The 19638-nt window shown below is 45.8% G+C and overlaps 1 protein-coding gene across 3 annotated transcripts in view; it reads right to left on the bottom strand.

The window, feature by feature from the left end:
• Positions 1-11910: 11910 nt before the first annotated feature.
• EPN2 (epsin 2) overlaps positions 11911-19638 on the bottom strand; it is a 76356-nt gene continuing 68628 nt past the window's right edge. For all 3 annotated transcript variants that reach the window (XM_029053288.1, XM_001507656.6, XM_029053272.2), the window contains 3 exons: positions 18833-18919; positions 17346-17561; positions 11911-14713 (listed from right to left, as the gene is read on the bottom strand). In XM_029053288.1, coding sequence (XP_028909121.1) covers positions 14412-14713; positions 17346-17561; positions 18833-18919 — 605 coding nt within the window. In that variant the 3' untranslated portion in view covers positions 11911-14411. The remainder of the gene's footprint in view (positions 14714-17345; positions 17562-18832; positions 18920-19638) is intronic.

The following is a 19638-nucleotide window of genomic DNA, read 5'->3' as shown; positions in this document are numbered from 1 at the left end:
TGTCCAAGCTCATCATTTTATATCGATCCCAAGCCCTTGGGTACACAGTAAGTGCTTCACAAATATCACAGGTAGTAGTATTTCTGAGACAACACCGGGCGATGCTTGCCAAGTGTTTCACCCTTTTCCTGCCTGCCGGTGCGTTACCTTAAAGGCATCGACCAAACCGATCGGTCGGGCGTATTTATTTAGTGCTCGCGTACTAAACAGAACATTGAACTAAGTAACTTCGGAGAGTACAAAACGATTAGAGTTGGTAGGCATTTCCCAGCCCACAGAGAGCTTACGGATTCGAGGGAGGGGAAGACGGTGGAGCAAAAAGGATGTGTACTATAACTTCTGGGGGGGCCGAGGGTGTGGTGGATTGTCAAGCGCTTAAGAGGTACAACTCCCAACTGCGCAGATGATGCAGAAAAGGAGGGCGAAGAGGGCACACGAGGGCTTAGTCGGGGAAGGTATCCTGGGAGGAGATGTGGTCTGAGTAGGGTTTCAAGGTGGGGGCCTGGGGAGAGTTCCAGGACAAAGAGGACCTGGACAGGAGCGTATGGCAGTCAGCGAGACGAGACTGAGTAACCGTCAACGGGTTAGGAGAGACAGGTATGAGAACTGGGTTGGCAACAGATGAGCAAGATGAGGTCGGAAGTTTTGCCAGCTGCAGAATGGGACTGAAATACCCGTTCTTTCATTCATTCATCCAATAGTATTTATTGAGCGCCTTACTTATGGGCAGAGCACTGTACCCGAGCGCTTGGAATGGACAATTCGGCAACAGATATGAGACGTCCCTGCCCATGGACGGGCTGACAGTCTAGTCGGGCGAAGACAGACGGACAAACCTGATAACAATAAAAGAGAATGAAGGGGATGGACGCCCTCATTAACAAAATAAACAGGGTAATAAAATATATACAAATGAGCACAGGGCTGAGGGGAGGGGAAGGGAGAGGGGGAGGAGCAGAGGGAAAGGGGGGACGGGGGCTTAGCTGAGGGGAGGTGAAGGGGGAGCAGAGAGAAAAGGGGAAGCTCAGTCTGGGAAGGCCTCTTGTTCTTCCTCTTAGACTGTGCTCTTCTCTTGGATAACTTCTCCGTACCTCAGTTTTGCCAGCTGCAAAGCGGGTCTGAAATTCCCGTTCTTCCTCTTAGACGGTGAGCCTCAACTGGGACGGGGGCCGTGTCCGACCTGAGGATCTTACACACACCCTAGCGCTAAGTACGTGGCCAGTTTCGGCCACTCCAAAAGAGAATCTGCAGATCCCAGCTATAGGCGACGTGTCTATAATGCTCGTACCTTAACTCTGCTCAGAGTCACAAAAACCCCTCTGTTCTTAACCTGCCCCTGGGGTTCAGTACATTTGAAGAACAGCAGAAAAGGTTTAAAGCGAATATATCGGGTGTGAGAAAAATGCTGTCGTCGTCTGCGTTTTCTCTTTATCCGTTCAAGCATCGGTTCGCTCATCTTGTCATTTGAATTTCCCCACAGAGAAGCAATCATATTTACCGAGTGCTGGGAGCACAGCACTGTACTAAGCGCTTGATACAGTATAACAGAGTTGGTAGACTCTCTCCCTGCCCACAGTGAGCTTGCAGTCTAGAGGGGAGACAGACATTGAAAGAACTAACTGGATTAGGGATATGTACATAAGTGCTGCTGGGCTGAGGCGGGGTGAGGGTGGGAGGGTGAGAAAGGGTGCAAATTCAAGCAGAAGCAGCGTGGCTCAGTGGAAAGAGCCCGGGCTTGGGAGTAAGAGGTCGTGGGTTCTAATCCCTACTCCGCCACTTATCTGCTGTGTGACCTTGGGCACGTCACTTAACTTCTCTGGGCCTCGGTTACCTCATCTGTAAAAATGGGGATTAAATGTGAGCCCCATGTGGGACAATCTGATTACCCTGTATCTATCCCAGTGCTTAGAACGGAGCTCTGCGCCTAATAAGCGCTTAATAGATACCATAATTATTATTATTAATCCCGGCTCCGCTGTTTGTCAGCTGTGTGACTTCGGGCAAGTCACTTCGCTTCTCTGTGCCTCACTTACTTCATCTGTAAAATGGGGATTAAGACTGGGAGCCCCACGTGGGACAAGCTGATCACCTTGTATCCTCCCCAGCGCTTAGAACAGTGCTTCGCACATAGTGACCGCTTCAGAAAAAAAAAATAAAGCGCAAGGGTGACCAGTTCTGTGTCTTTCTACCCACCTCCTCCTCTCCTGAGTCTTGTGGCTTGGTCTTGTGGTCTGTTGACTTTGCCAAATGACCATTTTGGGGACTGGTACTGAGGGAAGCCCCTCTAATTCGGAGGCTCTGGACAAGATAACAGCCCCAAATCCCAAGAAGACCCCAGCCAAGAGCTCTCCAGAAAGTCCCTCAAAATCCCTTATAAATATCCCCCAGCCAGACCTATTTTAGTCCTTATTTAAAAAAGAGATTTTAAATTTGTCTCTGGTGCTTAGATTATAAGTAGTTTTGCACACTGTAAGAGAGAAGCGTGAAGCAGCGTGGCTCAGTGGAAAGAGCGCGGGCTTCGGGGTCAGAGGCCGTGGGTTCTCATCCCGGTTCCGCCGCTCGTCAGCTGTGTGACTGTGGGCAGGTCCCTTACCTTCTCTGTGCCTCAATGACCTCATCTGTAAAATGGGGATGAAGACGGTGAGCCCCTCGTGGTTACCTTGCATCTCCCCCAGTGCTTAGAACAGTGCTTGGCACGTAGTAAGCGCTTAACACATACCATCATTATTATTCAATAGTATTTATTGAGCGCTTACTATGCGCCGAGCACTGTACGAAGCGCTTGGATTATTAATATCAATGCTGGCGTACTGTACGTCTCTAGGTGCTAAGGACAGTACTCCGTACGGACTGACTGCTTCCTAGACGTCCACTGGTCAACGGACCTGGATAATCCACATCTAGATAATCCAGTTTATGGTTGACAATTCATGCTCTCACCCCAAGATATATTCTCCACACAAAGACCACTTAGAACCAGCAGGGGAAGCCGAACGGGACCGTGGAAAGAGGCGAGGGTTGGTAGTTGGACGATCTAGATTCTAATCCTAGACCTTCCACTGGGTCGGTCACTTGGCCTCTCTTTGCCTCTTTCTTCAACTGGGAAGCGGGAATGAAATAATAATTGTGGAATAAAATACCTGCTCTTCCCACCTCTTAGATTGCAAACTCCATTCAGAACACTGGCTAGGTTGGATTGATTACCTTAATAATAATAATAATGTTGGTATCTGTTAAGCGCTTACTAGGTGCCGAGCACTGTTCTAAGCGCTGGGGGAGATACAGGGGAATCAGGTTGTCCCACGTGGGGCTCACTCTCTTTTAATCCCCATTTTACAGATGAGGGAACTGAGGCCCAGAGAAGTGAAGTGACGCGCCCACGGTCACACAGCTGACAAGCGGCAGAGCCGGGAGTCGAACTCGTGACCTCTGACTCCGAAGCCCGGGCTCTTTCCACTGAGCCGCGCTGCTTCTCCCAGGGATACAGTAAATGCTTAATAGCGACCCTAACCTATATCCACTCCCATCATCCTTTGAATATTGAAAGGAAGCCTCCTTCAAGATTTGCTACCCGATTTATGTTTAAGCGGGTCTCTAGTGGAAAAAGCCCGGCCTTGGGAGTCAGAGGACGTGGGTTCTGATCCCGGCTCCGCCACTTGTCAGCTGTGTGATTTGGGGCAAGTCACTTCACTTCTCTGGGCCTCAGTTACCTCACCTGTAAAATGGGGAATAAGTCTGTGAGCCCCAAGTGGGACAACCTGATTACCTTGTATCTACCCCCGCGCTCAGAAGAGTGTTTGGCACATAATAAGCACTTAGACGCCATCATCATCCGTTCATGATGATACACACGGAGGAGAAAACTTCTGCATTTCCAGAATCGACAAACAGGATGGCAATTGCTAGGACTTAACAGAGATGGTAATTGAGAAGCAGCGTGGCTCAGTGGAAAGAGCCCGGGCTTGGGAGTCAGAGATCATGGGTTCAAATCCCGGCTCTGTCACCTGTCAGCTGTGTGACTGTGGGCGAGTCACTTCACTTCTCTGTGCCTCAGTTACCTCACCTTTAAAATGGGGATTAAGACTGAGCCTCACGTGGGACAACCTGATGACCCTGTGTCTACCCCAGCGCTTAGAACAGTGCTCTGCACATAGTAAGCGCTTAACAAACACCAACATGATTATTAATTGCACATTTCTATAGCTTCAGTGAAAAAAGGGATGGAACTCTTCACATCGGCATTCTTTGGAAACGTGTTAAATCTCCCAAGGTGAAGAAATGAGGGAGAATGGCTATTTGCGTACTTATCCTATTATATTAAAATGACGATTCTGATAGGGAAAAAATAGCTTTTGACACACCCTACATTCCAGCAGCTGGAAAACGGGCTTGGGCAGGGGGACCCACAAGTGGGAACTGAACAACTCTAAACTACAAAAGAATGCATTTCATTCATTCAACCGTATTTACTGGGCGCTTACTCTGGGCAGAGCAAACCATCTAGTCGCGACCTTGTCCGGGACTTCTACTCCTCCGTCTTCACTGAATTATCCAAGCCTCCATCGCCAAGGACCTTGAACTCAGGGCCGCCCTCAATGAGTGCTAACCGGAGATCAACCCGTTGCATTTTTTGACCGCTTACCGCATGCAAAACATTGTACAAGTGCTTGGCAGAGCATATTAAAAACAGAAAGCAGTTCCTGTCCTCAAGGTACTTAATCTAATGGGAATATAAAAGCCTACAGTTGTCTTTATAGGCAATTGAGACATTTAACGATTGGTCCTTCTTAAAATAAAGTCTTGCCTGCACTGATTAAATTGCTTGAATAGTCTCTGCTCTTTTTTTTTCCCCCCCAGAGTGAATGTGTCTGAGGAAACTGCTCTTCTTGAATCCATTCTATCACATAACGAGCTGTATTTCAGTCAATCAGTGGTACTTATTGAGTGCTTATTAAGGGCAGAGCACTGTACTAAACGCTTGGGAGAGTACGATACAACAGAGTTGGCAGGTATGTTCCCTGCCCACAGCGGGATTAAAGTCTAGAAGGGGAGACAGACATTAATATAAACTTTACACCTATATGTACATATAGATATCTATATTTAGGAAGAATTTTATATAGAGATACCTAGAGGTAAACCTATATATAGCTTGGTATAAATCTACATAGAATTATATAGATTTAATATAAATCTATAGATAATTATATATAAATCTATCAAATCATATATATTTATATAAATCTATAGACAATTATATATTTTTATATAAATCTATATTGAATTATATAAATCTATATAAAATTATATATACATGAATATATAAAATTCATCCTTAAACACTGTCCCTTGCATGCTTTTTACCCAGGCCCCGTTTTCCTATATGTAAGGATCAGTCAGCGAACATTTTCTCTCCTCCCCTAGGGCTCAGATGACTTAAGACGACCTTCTGGTTCGGCTTCGCCCCACACCTTTAAAACTTTTTGTCGCCCTCCAACGCCATCATCTCATCCTCAGGGTCCCTCTCTCTCCTCGGCCTATCCTCTCAATCCCTTACGTTCAGAATGGCCAAATTTATACCGGTCGCCCCCAGCTTTTCCCTTTTCCCAAATCTGCCTACCTTCCCCTTTCCATCGAGGCTTTCCCTTTGCGTTCCCTTGAGGGTTTAGATTGAATACTGCTGGGGCCTTGGATGATTGGGTTTTGCACACATCTAATTTTATAATAATATACTAGACCCACACGAGAAGCTGCACGAGAAGCAGCGTGGCCTAGTGGACAGAGCACGGGCCTGGGAGACAGAAGGACCTGGGTTCTAATCCTGCCTCTGCCACCTGTGCATTGAGTGACCTTGGGTAAGTCACTTAACTTCTCTGGTCCTCAGTTACCTCATCTGTAAGACGGGGCCTGAGATTTTATGCCTCATGTGGGAAGTGGCTTGTGTTCAATTTGGAATCTACGCCAGAGCTTAGTACAGAGCCGGCACGTACTAAGTGCTTAACAGATAGCAGAAAAGCAAAAAAAACCTGTTTTCTTTTCACCTACAGCTTTTTCTCCTACTGTCTTCAACTGTTTATCTGTTTATTTAGGTTGGAAATTTCTTCAGGACAGGGTCTAGCTCTGATTTACACTGCCCTAGGCGGTATTTACCTTGGAGCCTGTATATAGACATGACCACAGTCATTAAGCATCTAATGTGGAATAGACTTAAATAATGACTTCTGCTTTTCCTGCACCTTTGATTTTGCTCTTAAAAATACGAATATATCTTGGAATGAAAGTTATTTTCCCTTAGGTTACTTAATAGCAAGGGCCTGACTGTATATCTGATTTCATTATTGCATGCTGACCTGTCCCCAAAACTCAGCTGCATTTGCCAATTTTTTATTGATCGTTAGGCTAGTGCCGATTAACAGGCTTAACGGCCAGACGCCATTGATTTTTAAAACACCACGGGGAAAGGCATCAGGACATTGAAGATCGCCGCAAATGCAGGCCTCCAACAGTGAACAGAATAATAAAAATAATAATATAGTCTTGGTTAAGCAAGACTTGGAGACTTGGTTGGAGAAGCAGCGTGGCTCAGTGGAAAGAGCACGGGCTTTGGAGTCAGGGCTCATGAGTTCGAATCCCAGCTCTGCCACTTGTCGGCTGTGTGACTGTGGGCAAGTCACTTAACTTCTCCGTGCCTCGGTTCCCTCATCTGTAAAATGGGGATTAAGACTGTGAGCCCCACGTGGGACAACCTGATTCCCCTATGTCTACCCCAGCGCTTAGAACAGTGCTCGGCACATAGTAAGCGCTTAACAAATACCAACATTATTATTATTATTATTATTATTAAGCACATACTACGCGCCAAGCCGTGTCCTAAGCGCTGGGGTAGATGCAAGCTAATCAAGCCGGGCACGGTTCCTGTCCCCCAGGGGGCTCGCACAGTCTTAATCCCCATTTTACAGATGAGGTAACGGAGGCACAGGTGAAGCGACTTGCCCAAGGTCACCTAGCGGACAAGTGGCGGAGCCGGGATTCGAACCAAGGACCTTCTGACTCCCAGGCCCGGGCTCCAACCACTAGGCCACGCTGCTTCTCAGGGTGTCGGCGGGACATCCGAGGAGAGAGGTTCTTGAAGGCAGGAGGAGACGCGCGACTGCAGAGGAGAGAGATCGGGGCTGGGGCTGTAGATTTGGGCATCACCGTGTAGAGGTGGGTAGTCGAAGCCACGGGAGCGAAGGAGTTCTCCAAGGGAGTGGGTGTAATTGGAGAATAGGAGGGGACCCCAGAACTGAACCTTGAGGGACCCCCACAGGTAGGGGATGGGGGGCAGAGGAGGAGCCTGCGAAACAGACCGAGAACGAGCGGCCAGAGAGACGGGAGGAGAACCAGGAGAGGACGGTGTCCTTGAAGCTATGCGAAGTGTTAAAATTGCAGGTTGGACAATTTTTCTCAAGACTATGGCTCCAGCTGCATAAAGAGGTTCTCTTTTTATTAAAATTTGATAATTTGATAGGATTTTTCTATTTATTGGATCCTTTTATGAGCACCGGGAAACTTTCCTGCAAGGTGCATCCTCAACCGTCTCCAACGAGGGGTATTTAAAGCTTTAACCTCAAAGTACTGCCTGTTTTTCTCTCCTGAGGGGTTGACCGCTCCCAGATAAACAGGAAACGGATAAACAGCTCCCTCCTTGGAGCTGCTCCAAAGCCCAAAGCGCTAGGGTACCCTGGGTGCAAGTGTCGTTTATCTTTTCACGATATTAACGCAAACGCTTCATTTGTAAAAAGGAGCAGTTTGCCTTTTTACGAGGCATTTAGCTTTTCACTTGGCTCTCCGTGTCACCAACTTCTGAAACTCAGTGGGGGCACGGAATGCATCTACCGACTCTGTCGTACTCTCCCGAGCGCTTACTTCAGCGCTCGAAAAATACTGATTGAGGAAAATAAAAGTAATCCAACCTACTCACTGAGCCTTGTCCTCATCTCTCTCGCCACTGCTGATTCGAGATCTCCCTTTGTCCCGGCATTCCCTCCCCCTTCCCATCCGGCGGACCCTATCTTCCAGACCTTTCTGAAATAACCGCTCCCCCAGGAGGTCTTCCCTGATGAATCCCGCCTACCCCCACTCCATTTCTCCTCCTGCTCCCCTCTGGCACATCTAAGCCACCTAAGAACTTAGGTACGTAACGTGAAACTCTGTCCATTCCCCCTACCTGTAATTTATTTCAAGCGTTTGTCTTTCCTGCTGGACTGTAAACCCCTTGAGGGCAGGGATCGCACCTACTAACTCGGAGCAACGCGCCATCCAGAGTGAGAGGTCACTAAGTACCACTCAGGAGCGTGGCTCAGTGGAAAGGGCACGGGCCAGGGAGTCAGAGGACGCGGATTCTAATCCCGGCTCCGCCACTTGTCTGCTCCGTGACCTTGGGTGTCACGTCGGTTCTCGGCACCTCAGTTACCTCATCTGTAAAATGGGGATTAAGACTGTGAGCTCCACAACCTAACTCTCTTCCCCTCTTCGAAGCCCTATTTGAGAGCTCCCTTCCTCCAGGAGGCCTTCCCAGACTGAGTCCTCCCTTTCCCTCTGCCCCTCCACCCCTCCCCATCGCCCCGGCTCCCTCCCTCTGCTCTACCTCCTTCCCTTCCCACAGCACTTGGGTATATCTGTACATATTTATTGCTCTATTAATTTTATTAATGATGTGCATTAATCCATGGTTCTACTTATCTATTTTGATGGTAGTGATGCCCGTCAACTTGTTTCGTTGTCTGTCTCTCCCTTCTAGACTGTGAGCCCGTTGTTGGGTAGGGATTGTCTCTGTTGCCGAAACGTACTTTCCAACCGCTTAGTACGATGCTCTGCACACAGTAAGCGCTTAATAACTACGGCTGAATGAATGACGACCTGATTACCTTGTATCTACCCAGCGCTTAGAACAGTGTTTGCCACATAGTCGGTGCTTAACAAAGACCTTTATTATTATTATCACTAGCATTGATTGATCCGGCGCTTTCCCAAACGTGCATTGTTAACTACCCTTCTTGGGCTGAACGCAGTCAGAGAATTAGGGAACATTATTCCGCCCTCGCGTGTTTATCTGGCCAGAACACAACTTGTCGCCGTAAGAACGGGTTGTGTGCGAGTGGGTGGTGCCCATCTCGACGCCAGGGCTGTAACTCCCGGGTCTCGGGCAGAACCGAGCGTACATCTCTGTACTTGCCCCGGTTCGGAAGGCTCTAATTGGGACCCCGTTGAGCAACAGTTCTCCTGGGGGATGTCGATCGATCAAAATCGCACATACTGACTCTGTAGTAGGCGCCTGGGAGAGTACAATTTCCTAACGCTTTCAACAGACTCTTCCTCATCCAGTTAAGAGACGGCAGGCAGTATTGCACTCTCCCAGAGGGTTAGTAACAGTCCTCTGCACACAGTAAGTGCTTAATCAATACAATCGATTGATTGGCTATTGACTCTCAGAGACCCTCGTGACCCTCGCCCCATCCTTCCTCTTCTCCCCTCCCCCCTCAACGCATCCATAGGGAGAGAACTTTCTGCTGGGGTGACTTTTTCCATTTAGACAAGAATGGGCCGAACTGCCCTTCTCAACAAGAGGATGTTTCTGAAAGGTCAGAAGGCCTCTGGAATTTGGCTGTCTTTCCTACTTCCAAATTTACACAAACTTAAGCAAAAAATGAATATCCCTCATTCCTCGGTGAGCCCCTCTGGCTTCTTCTTTCGAGAGGTAAGGCCCAGATCCTTCATAAAATGACCATAAAGTGTTTCCTCTCATTCCGGAGACTGTAAAACAAAGGGCTCCTACTCTGGAGGCGAATCACCAAGTTAACAGAAAACTCAAAATCAAGCAACACACGGTCATCCGGTACCGTTATTCCTCAAGTGATCTCTCTGGTTTACACCCAATCAGCTGGATTGCCTGCATTCCACAGTTCGGAGACAGTCAACTGGCTCCATAACACGTGTGGCTCTGAACTTGGATTTGCAAACATTTTAGCAGAACCTGAGGTTTTTGAAATTGGAATTTCCAAATCGGCAGTCCTGTTCTGTTTAAACATTCCATTGCCTCACACATTAATTTATGCTACAGATCCTCCTGGAAATCACTGTGGGTTTTTTAGCTTAATGGAGGAAAAGACCCCATCGGTTTACTTGGGTGGAGGATCTCTGTAAACCATCAGAAGGACATTCCCGCAGCCACTGGGCATTCCGCACCCTGTCCAAATCCAAGGTGAGAACAACTCCAGAGAAGACAATCCCTCCGACGCTCCCTACGGTCACCAGAGATTTTTCTCTGGAGGGTCCCGAGAGCCTGCTTGGAAAATACGGGGTAAATCAACGGCACTGCGATCCAAACTGCGGAGTATAAAGGCAATAAAATTTTAATTTTGGCCAGTCCATCTACCCCTCTCCCCACCCCCCACCGCGACCCCTTTCCCACCCTTCCAGTGGCATCGAACGTCACACCGGTGTGACATTTTCCGGAGGAGGAAAAAAAAAGACACAGAGAGATACGGGACGTTATGATACAAATGATAAATTATATTTGTACAAGTAAATAATGTCAATAGTCAGCACGGATTCATAAAAAGCAGCCTGCTCCCAGTATTATGAAAACAGTTTGGTAAATATTTAAGTTGTAACACTTCTAAAAGTAAGCAAGTTTTGTGAGATTCTGCTGTGAAAAATAAACCATATATTTATCCACAATCTGTGCAATATTAATACATACAGTACACATTAGAAACGGTAACAGCAAAAGGGAAGATGGCTGACATTAAGAGCTGTATTATTCGTGGGACCTCAAAAAGACTGTAAACGGCACAAGATGGAAAAAAAAAAACCACCCCACCAGCGTTCCCCCCACCCTCCCTACATCCCCTCCAGCACATACTGTGGTTTCTACGGAGTATAAAACTGATTGAATAAATAACTGACCACACTTCGGGGCTTAAAGTTATACCAAAACGCTTTTACAAAAGAATCACCGACACTATTGAACTTGGGTCAATTTGACCAGTAAGGCTATTTTTGGATCCCTAATATTTTAAATCAAAGCACCTCGTTGGGGGGTGGGGACGGAAACTATAACTGAGCGAAAAGGAACACGGAGAGCGTTTTAAAAGTGGGGAGAAGGAAGGAAGAACTCATTTATAGGCCACTAACCCGCAGAGCGGCATACGATCAGGAAATGAAGGACTTGGGTAATCGTGGGCACAGCTGAAGTCTGACCCTCACCTAATGCCCGCGGCAATCACTTCTGGCAGGAGGTGCTCGGCCAGGCAGTTACGCTGTTCGCTCTTCCTTAGCTACAGACTATTTCTTTAACGGTCATACAACCCCTTAGACTGGGAATTGCAAAATCAGAACTAAGCTCAAGGGAGAAGCAGCCTAACCTAGCGGCTAGTGCCCGGGCCAGGGAGTCAGAAGGACCTGGGTTCTAATAGCGGCTCCGCCACCCGTCCGCTGCGTGATCTTGGGCAAATCGCCTGACTTCTCTGGGCCTCAGTTACCTCACCTGTAAAATGGGGATTGAGGCTGTGAGCCCCACGTAGGACAGGGACTGTGTCAAACTTGATTCGCTCGTATCTACCCCAGTGCTCAGTACAGTGCCTGGCACATATTGCCTGGCTTAACAGATATCACATAAACACACACACACACACCAAAAAAAGAGTCGTTAGATTCCTGGGGACTTCTGCCTGAATCCAGCACTTGAAGTACATTAATAAAACTTCCACGTGAACTGACTGTCGTCGTTATTTTTTTTCCCAGACCTTGATGTTTTCTACTCTGAGCAGGAGGTAAGGACCGGCGACTTTCCGATTAAAAGAGAGAAAAAGAGTCGAAACGACAACCCGCTTAGGTAATTTGAAACAAAATAGAACAATAGGGATAAAGGTCCGAAGAACCTATACGGATTTATTTTAACTTTACACAGGAAAGCAGAAGACCGACAGTTTTAAAAAGAGAAAGGGAGGACTTCGGGGATGGAAAGAAACGGAAAAACAATGGGTGAACCTCGCCACAGAAAAACTGGAATGTACATCTCTCTCATGGGTCCACCAAAGAGTCTGTGAATAGTAAGTCTTCTCTACAAGGCAAAACGAAAAAATAAGGGGGGGGGGGTGAATGAGAGGAAAAGAGAAAGGTGATAATATAAAATTTGTTCACGCACACTGAATGCGAACATTTTCGTCTCCTCTTCTACAAAATAGCAGATCGGTATTAGAACCCCGTCCTCGGGTCCGGGATTAACGGAGGAGGATGGAGAGGCCTAACGGTGTCCATATTTTTTAATTCAAGCGTGAGATTCTTCAGAGTTACTTCAATCCACGGGGCTGGGCCCGAGTGTTGATAACCTTCCCGATCCTGGACTAAGGATACAATCCATCTTCGTGGATATCAATGACCTCTGCTATTTATGGAACACAACTTTGGGTTTTTCTCAACACAGGCAATATAAGAATATCTGGTGCACACATCTCTCTCAATCCCAACTTCCTTTTTCGCATCAGGAAAAAGCCACAGAGACAGCAGTTCGCCTGTGGCAATTCCTTGTTTTCGGCACATACTTACTCATTCATTCTTAAAAGTATCTTACGCAGTGTGTGTATGTGTTTTTGAGAAAATAGAGTATTTAAAAATGTTGCCACCTTAGAGAAGGCACACCCACATAGACATATATACGTCTCAACAATATTATTTCACTTTTAACCTGAGCATGGATTAAAACTGGTGAAGTCAAAGATGTTCAGGTTAAAACTGCATTGTTCAATTTACTGCTCAAATTGTAAACAGAGCTACGTAACTGTTAACCTGGAGCATGCCTTGAAGTAAAGGAAAATAATTAGTTGATAAAATGGTGTAAGTCACATTCATATATTAGAATTTTAAAAATTTTAAGACGCTGATGATACGACAGGAAAAATAGCCTCTCGTGTTCTACCTACAAAGGCTAAAAGTCGGTCCAGTTTGGTAATCTACCAAAAAAGGGACTTAAAGAAAGGAAAAGGCAACTTGAGGCTGTGTGTGTTTTTTTTTTTTATGAGTATTTTATCTATTTTTTTAAAATAAACGTTATCTCGCGTGTGATCAAATTCCCAGTTTTATATAAAGTCACAAGAATTTGCTTGAGGTTTTTTATTATGAATTCTATCACCCAAAGTGTTTTTTAGTGTTTATCTTCCCTTTTAAATTCTCTCACAGAAACCAAGAGCTATAACCATAAATAAGAGAGCATTAAACCATAAAAATGACACTTGCCAATATCTTAATTTCAGCCAGACCTGATAAAAGTCTATCAAAACTAGACAGTTAAATAAGAACCACATTATAAAAATATTAGCAAAAATGACTATTAGGTAATTCTGCCAACTCAAATATGAAACTGTACTAAAAACAACATATGTGCAAAAGTATACAAGAATAACTGCATATAGCAAGGTTAAGCCTGAATTAGTTTTAAAGCTCGCCCTAGTTCTTTAATTCGGAGTTGTCCCATGGTATTTTTTTTTTCTTTTTACTTTCAACTCACATGGTAAGTCAAATAAAAATTAAAAATACACACAATAACTCCCAAACGAAGTCACTACCGGACAAGTACAGAGCAAAAGACTCATTTAGCACGAGTGCAGCATGCCCACTCACAGAAAGGTCATTAACAGTCCCTATATAGTAGTGTACAAGATCAACACTGCATACAATATCACATCTTACGCTTGACCACTTAGGAACTCTAATTTTATTTCCTTTTTTTTCTTTTTTTTTCTTTTTTTTCAAGGCAAACTTGCTTTCTGCATCCAAAACTATGATTTAGCAAGCCACGTGATTTTTGTTCTGCAATGCTTTGAACGTCTAAGTCTGGTCTTCTGGACGTCTAACCATTCTCCGAAGAATAAGGACGATGGAGGAACCAACGGTCTAGAACTGTGTAGAGCTATGTGCAAAAAAAACGGTCACTAGCACTCAGTCTCGCATCTCAAACGAGTAGGAGAAACAACGCAGGGAAGAATTCTGGAATCCGGCACGCCACCCGAGACCTAGAAAACAGCCAGCGGGGAGTTGGGACGGCAGGTTCTCCCCTCAACGGTACTGAAATCTCAAAATGGGCGAATTTGACTTTGGTGACGCCCGGATGTTTCCGGCCACGTTCGAAGAGCCAAAGGAAGGTACCATCTGCAGCAGGGACTGGTTGGATAAACCGGACAGTAGAGACGACACCCTCCTGAAGATCGCTACCTGTAAACCGCAAAATCTATCTCCGAGTCTCTCGCGCATCACTAGGTCCAGATAGGGTTTTCGTTCACTCTGCTTCAGAGATGACTTCGGAGCAATTCCGAAAGAAAAAAACACAACAGAAAACCCAACCAAACAAAAGAAAACACCTGTCCGGGTCATTATAAGAGGAAAGGATTGGTTGTACTGGTGGACTGAGAGGCAGGCGGAGGGATTCCTGGATTGTGAAGCGGCTGAGACATCGGGCCTGCAATGTTCATGGCCTGGCCCGCTCGAGTCACGCCGCCCATGGCCGCCATCGGGGCCACGGAGGGCAGAGGCACCGGCTCCATGTTCGCTGTTGACCCGGAACCGAAAGAGGGACTCGTTCCCATGACGGGACTTGCTCTCATCTGATTTAAGGTAAGTGGCTGAGGCTGATTCACTTGGAAGGGGTTGATTGGAGTCGGTGCCGCCGATGAGCCTGTGGAGAGTTGCAGGACACGGTGAGTCCACGACGACTCACTCGGGCAATGCTCTCAGTCTGAACCTGCGGGAATTTCATGCGGGTACCTTCCCGGCGGGAGGATACTTTCCCGAGGGAAGCGGATAAGGAATCACAGACATCTCTCGCCCAGAGTTCTTGAAAACGGGCCCCGTCAGAATGACCTCAGCTCAATTTCTCCCCACCAAGTGCAGGGGGGAGAGGAGAAGGTAGAAACCAGAGACAATAAGGACCCGATGGAGGAAGAGGGCCAAGGAGAGACAAGCTGTGGGGAAGTCAGGCCTCCTCAACTCCGTTTCGCCTCTCCGGGCTGGAAACGGTCTCATGGAGGAGCTCGCTAATGGGGCAGGGTCTTCGCCAACGTCTATTTCGTTGCAGTTAAAGAAGGAAATTGATACGCCGACCCTGTTTATTATGGACATTCTCCTTTGTCAGAAACGAAACAAGCCAAACCCAGAAACCCTACCCTGTGGGGGAACAGAAGAATATGATCACGGGTGGCCACGTTGCCTAATGTGGCCTAACGTGGCATCCGACTTCGGATCAGAAAGACGGCAGGTTCGCGTCCTGCCACGGTCGGGTAATTCTGGGCTTTGCTTTTAAAAGCAACGTGGCCTAGTGGAAAGAACCCGGGCCTGGGAGTCAGAAGGACCTGGGTTCTAATCTCGGCTCCGCCGACTCTTCTGCTGTGTCACCTCGGGTAAGTCACTTCACTTCTCTGGGCCTCAGTTACCTCGTCTGTAAAATGGGGATGAAGACTGGAAGCCCCACGTGGGACAGGGACCGTGTCCAACCTGATCAGCTCGCATCTACCCCTGCGTTTCAGTTCAGTACCTGGCGCTTAGTAAGTGCTTATCAAATTCCACTAAAAAAAAAAAATTGAGATCTTGAAAAATCATAAAGAAGTCAACCGCTCAAAATGGTTTACTTTGATTAAAACACAGCAGTCAAATGGGACAAGTTATTTCTCTAAAGCATTCTAGCATTCATCAGAAGAGGTCCCAATCATTCGGCTCATTTTAGAAAGTGAACCTGCATCTATTTCAAAGCTCTGCTGAGAATTTATACGGTAAACAAGTCATTTCCGAAACTCGGTGAGACCGGAAAATGGAGAGAAAAAAATTCCCGGCATCTGAATCGCTGGCCAACTGCCAACGCTCCAATTTTTCCTTTTAATACTTCTGTTTAGACATTTTTTGGATGGCTCAGCAGGTCCTTGTAAACTTTGCCTAATATCTACAAGTGATAGATATGCAGACTTCCTGTTGCTCAATACTGCCAAACTCTTTACAAGTACAAACTCATGTGGCTGCTTTTCAAACATTGAATGAAAATAGAAAACTCATGGGCCATTTTGAGTTTTTGACAGGCACCAGATGGGTGAGCCAAACACAAACTGAAGTGCTGGGGGATTGGGGAGGGGGGGGCGCGAGTGGGGAGAGAATCAGCAAAATTTTAGGATATTTAATGAGGGGAGCACCTGACTTCATTAAAGCAACAAGAAACAAAATTTTGCCTAAAGAAACTAGAAAGACATTTTCTGAACTGCAAAACTGCTTTAACTACACCCTGAGATCAGTCACTATGGCTAAGCAGCGTGGCCTAGTGGCACCTGTGGGACCTCAGGCAAATCTCTCCACTTCTCTGTGCTTTCGTTTCTTTAACTATAGAATGCAGATTCAATCCTCCTTCCTCCTATTTAGACTGTGAACCCCATGTGGGCCAGGGACTGTATCCAACCTGATAAACTTTCTATCTACCCCAGCACTCAGAATATTACTCGACACAGAGCAAGCGCTTGACAAATACCATAAAAAAGGTACTCTGTTCCACAACTCTAGGCATTTAATAGCCATCGAGATTTGATTTAATTTTTTTTTTGGTATTTCCGTTGCATTTTTAAAAAACCGAACAGGCTACTAATAGGTCATTATTGATCTAGAAATCTGCTTTAGGAACCCTTGGGTTTTGGAAAGATGGATTCAACGAGGGCAATATCTCTGTTGATTTTATTTTTGGACTTAATTTGAATGTCTTTTCTATTAGGCACTTGACAAACAATATATCAGAGAAACAAACTCAATAATGTTTTACTGCATGATCTTTAAAACTTTAAGCCCTTAAGGCCACAGAATCGGAGCTAACTGTAAATCTAGGTGCTCACAAGAACGGAGAGGGAGGTATTTGGTAACAATTTTTTTCATCTCCCTCTCATCTCAAAAAATGAGAATGAAAGCAGAATGGCCTAGTGGAAAGAGCATGGGCCTGGGAGTAAGAGGACCTGGGTTCTAATCCCTGCTCTGCTATGTGTCTGCTGTGTGACTCTGGGCAAGTCACTTCACTTCTCTTGGCCACAGTTCCCTCATCTGTAAAATGGAGATTAAGACTGTGAGTCTATGCGGGACATGGACAGTGTCCAACCTTATTAGCTCGATTCCACTCCAGTGCACACGGTAAGCGCTTCACAAACACCATAAAAAGAAAAAAAAAACTGTCTTCCTTATACGAAGCAAAGACAGTCATAGTTTATAAGAGAAGGTGAGCTTTTATGAAATCGGGGAGCCTTGGGAAGTGACCCAACTGTTCATCCCTTCCCAAGAGAGAAACGTACCTGGAGCTAAGAACGGATTCAGTGAAGGAACAGGTTGCGGTGGTTTAGTTACCAGAGAATCCAGATTCACCAAGGCTGCATTGGGGCCTAAAAAGGACTCCGGGGTTTTCCGAGCCCCGCTCTGTTTGTTCGAGGCCGCACTCCCAGGTTGCGAGTCGAAGACATCTGGACTTGTTGTACCATTGTTTTGTGATGGCAAAGAGGAAGCGGAGTCAGCTGAAAACAACCAGAAACATGAAATGCTGAATAGAGGAGATGAATTATTTGTAGCACAAAAACATGGCCTGTGTTATTTATGTACCCATCATGTACGATAATGGAAAAAGGTTTCCTATATAAAAGAAGATATTTATAAAAAAAATTTCACAACGGGGCTAGGCTTCTAAATTTTGGAATTTTACACTTCAACTTTTGTGTATCTGCAGTATCTTGGAAGCTTATAATTAACTGAGATAATCAAGGGCTTTGAAATGAAAAAACTCCGCCCAGTGTCTAATGAGCAAAACAGCTACATTAATTCACCCGGCTCTTTCCCGTGCAAGAATGCTGATAGGTATTAATGTTAAGCACCAGGCTGAAGACTGTAAACCTGTTATGGTCAGGGAATGTGTCTAGCAACTCTTGTATCGTACTCTCCCAAGCTTTTAGTAATAATAATGTTGGTATGTGTTAAGCGCTTACTAGGTGCAGAGCACTGTTCTAAGTGCTGGGGTAGACACAGGGGAATCAGGTTGTCCCACGTGGGGCTCACAGTCTTCATCCCCATTTTACAGATGAGGGAACTGAGGCACAGAGAAGTGAAGTGAATTGCCCTCAGTCACACAGCTGACAAGTGGCAGAGCTGGGATTCAAACTCATGACCTCTGACTCCAAAGCCCAGGCTCTTTCCACTGAGCCACGCTGCTTCTCTAAGCTTTAGTACAGTGCTCTGCACATATTCAGTGCTTGATAAATACCATCGATTGACTAAACCATGAGTGGCTCTTTACCTCTGGCCCTGAGTATTATCACTTAGAAGGCTGTTAGATTTTCTTCTTAATATAAGCCAGGGAACACTTTTTCAAGCTAAATTACCAATCACGTAGAAGAATCATATCTCAAAGAAGTGAAATCCTCTAGCGGCTGAATTCTGCCTGGTTATAAAAGTAACCCACAAGTAATATCTCCAGCCCTAGGCCTTAAATGTGCAAACTTCTAGAATTAGTTGCCTGACTATGCTCACGCTGACCTTGCTGAATCAAATAAGGCCACACATACCCAACACCTCCCCCACCCTTCACACACACCCCTCTCCTGGATTTATAGCTATTTCACAAAAAGCAATAGTTACAAAGTTAAGAAGCCCGAGGGTGAAATAATTCACTTTGAAAGTTGACTCTTGTTTCTGTAATTATAAAAGAGATCAGTTGGTTAACCAGCACCACTAGTTGTTTTCCATAATTTTATTGTACAATACATCAAGGGTGTTGAGAAGCAGCATATGGTACCTGTCCTTTTGGAAGTCCGGAGGTTGTCAAATTCGGAAAAGTCATCTTTCACTGTACCATTCAAATTATTGAAGAGGTCGAAAGATCCTGTTTCAAGTAAGAAAGGCTGGTTACTAAAGAAGACAACTGCCTCAATTCAATTGCATAGGCATTTCGTAAGCTAGGAGTATTCCACTTGGTTCTGGAATTGTGGAAGAAAACAAGAACCAGTAAAATACCTACATACTAGAAGTTACTGTAAGGGAGGAAAGAGCCCCGGTGCTAAACTGCCAAAACTGCTCCAACTTGGCTACCCCAACTTCTCGGTGCCTCGCAATTTCCTCAATTCGAATCCAGGCCTATCCCCAGATGACCAGGACCAACCTCAAAAGGGCATTCATATAATTAGGCAGTTTTGAAACCTGTCAAGTACAGTGTTTCGGAGCTCTGGGACATTGGGCACCAAAACCAAACCAACGTGAGGCTGGCATCCACTCCAAAGAACTTGCAAGTACAATTAGACTCTCACACACATCTCCTCAAATTCAAAGCGATGAAGGAGGGCTGGAGAAGCTGTTGATCTAATTCCAAACAGGCTCACATTAATCACAATCCCGCTCCCGAAACTGAACAAATCCACCCCAGCAGTTTTAACCCCACATCCATGAAATCTGGAAACCTGGGTTCTACTCCAAATCCATCAATGGCGTTCGGGCTCTGTTTTCCCCTCGAGAAAGCAAGGTCACCTGAGGTCATACGGTCTCAATCTAGCTCAGAGTGGAGAAATGCCAATTAAAGACAATGTGGGCAAAATGGACTTAGTTTCT

Source organism: Ornithorhynchus anatinus, chromosome 2 (assembly GCF_004115215.2).
Source record: "Ornithorhynchus anatinus isolate Pmale09 chromosome 2, mOrnAna1.pri.v4, whole genome shotgun sequence".
NCBI classification, from domain to species: Eukaryota; Metazoa; Chordata; class Mammalia; order Monotremata; family Ornithorhynchidae; genus Ornithorhynchus; species Ornithorhynchus anatinus.
This window is presented reverse-complemented; position numbering and strand designations above follow the sequence as displayed.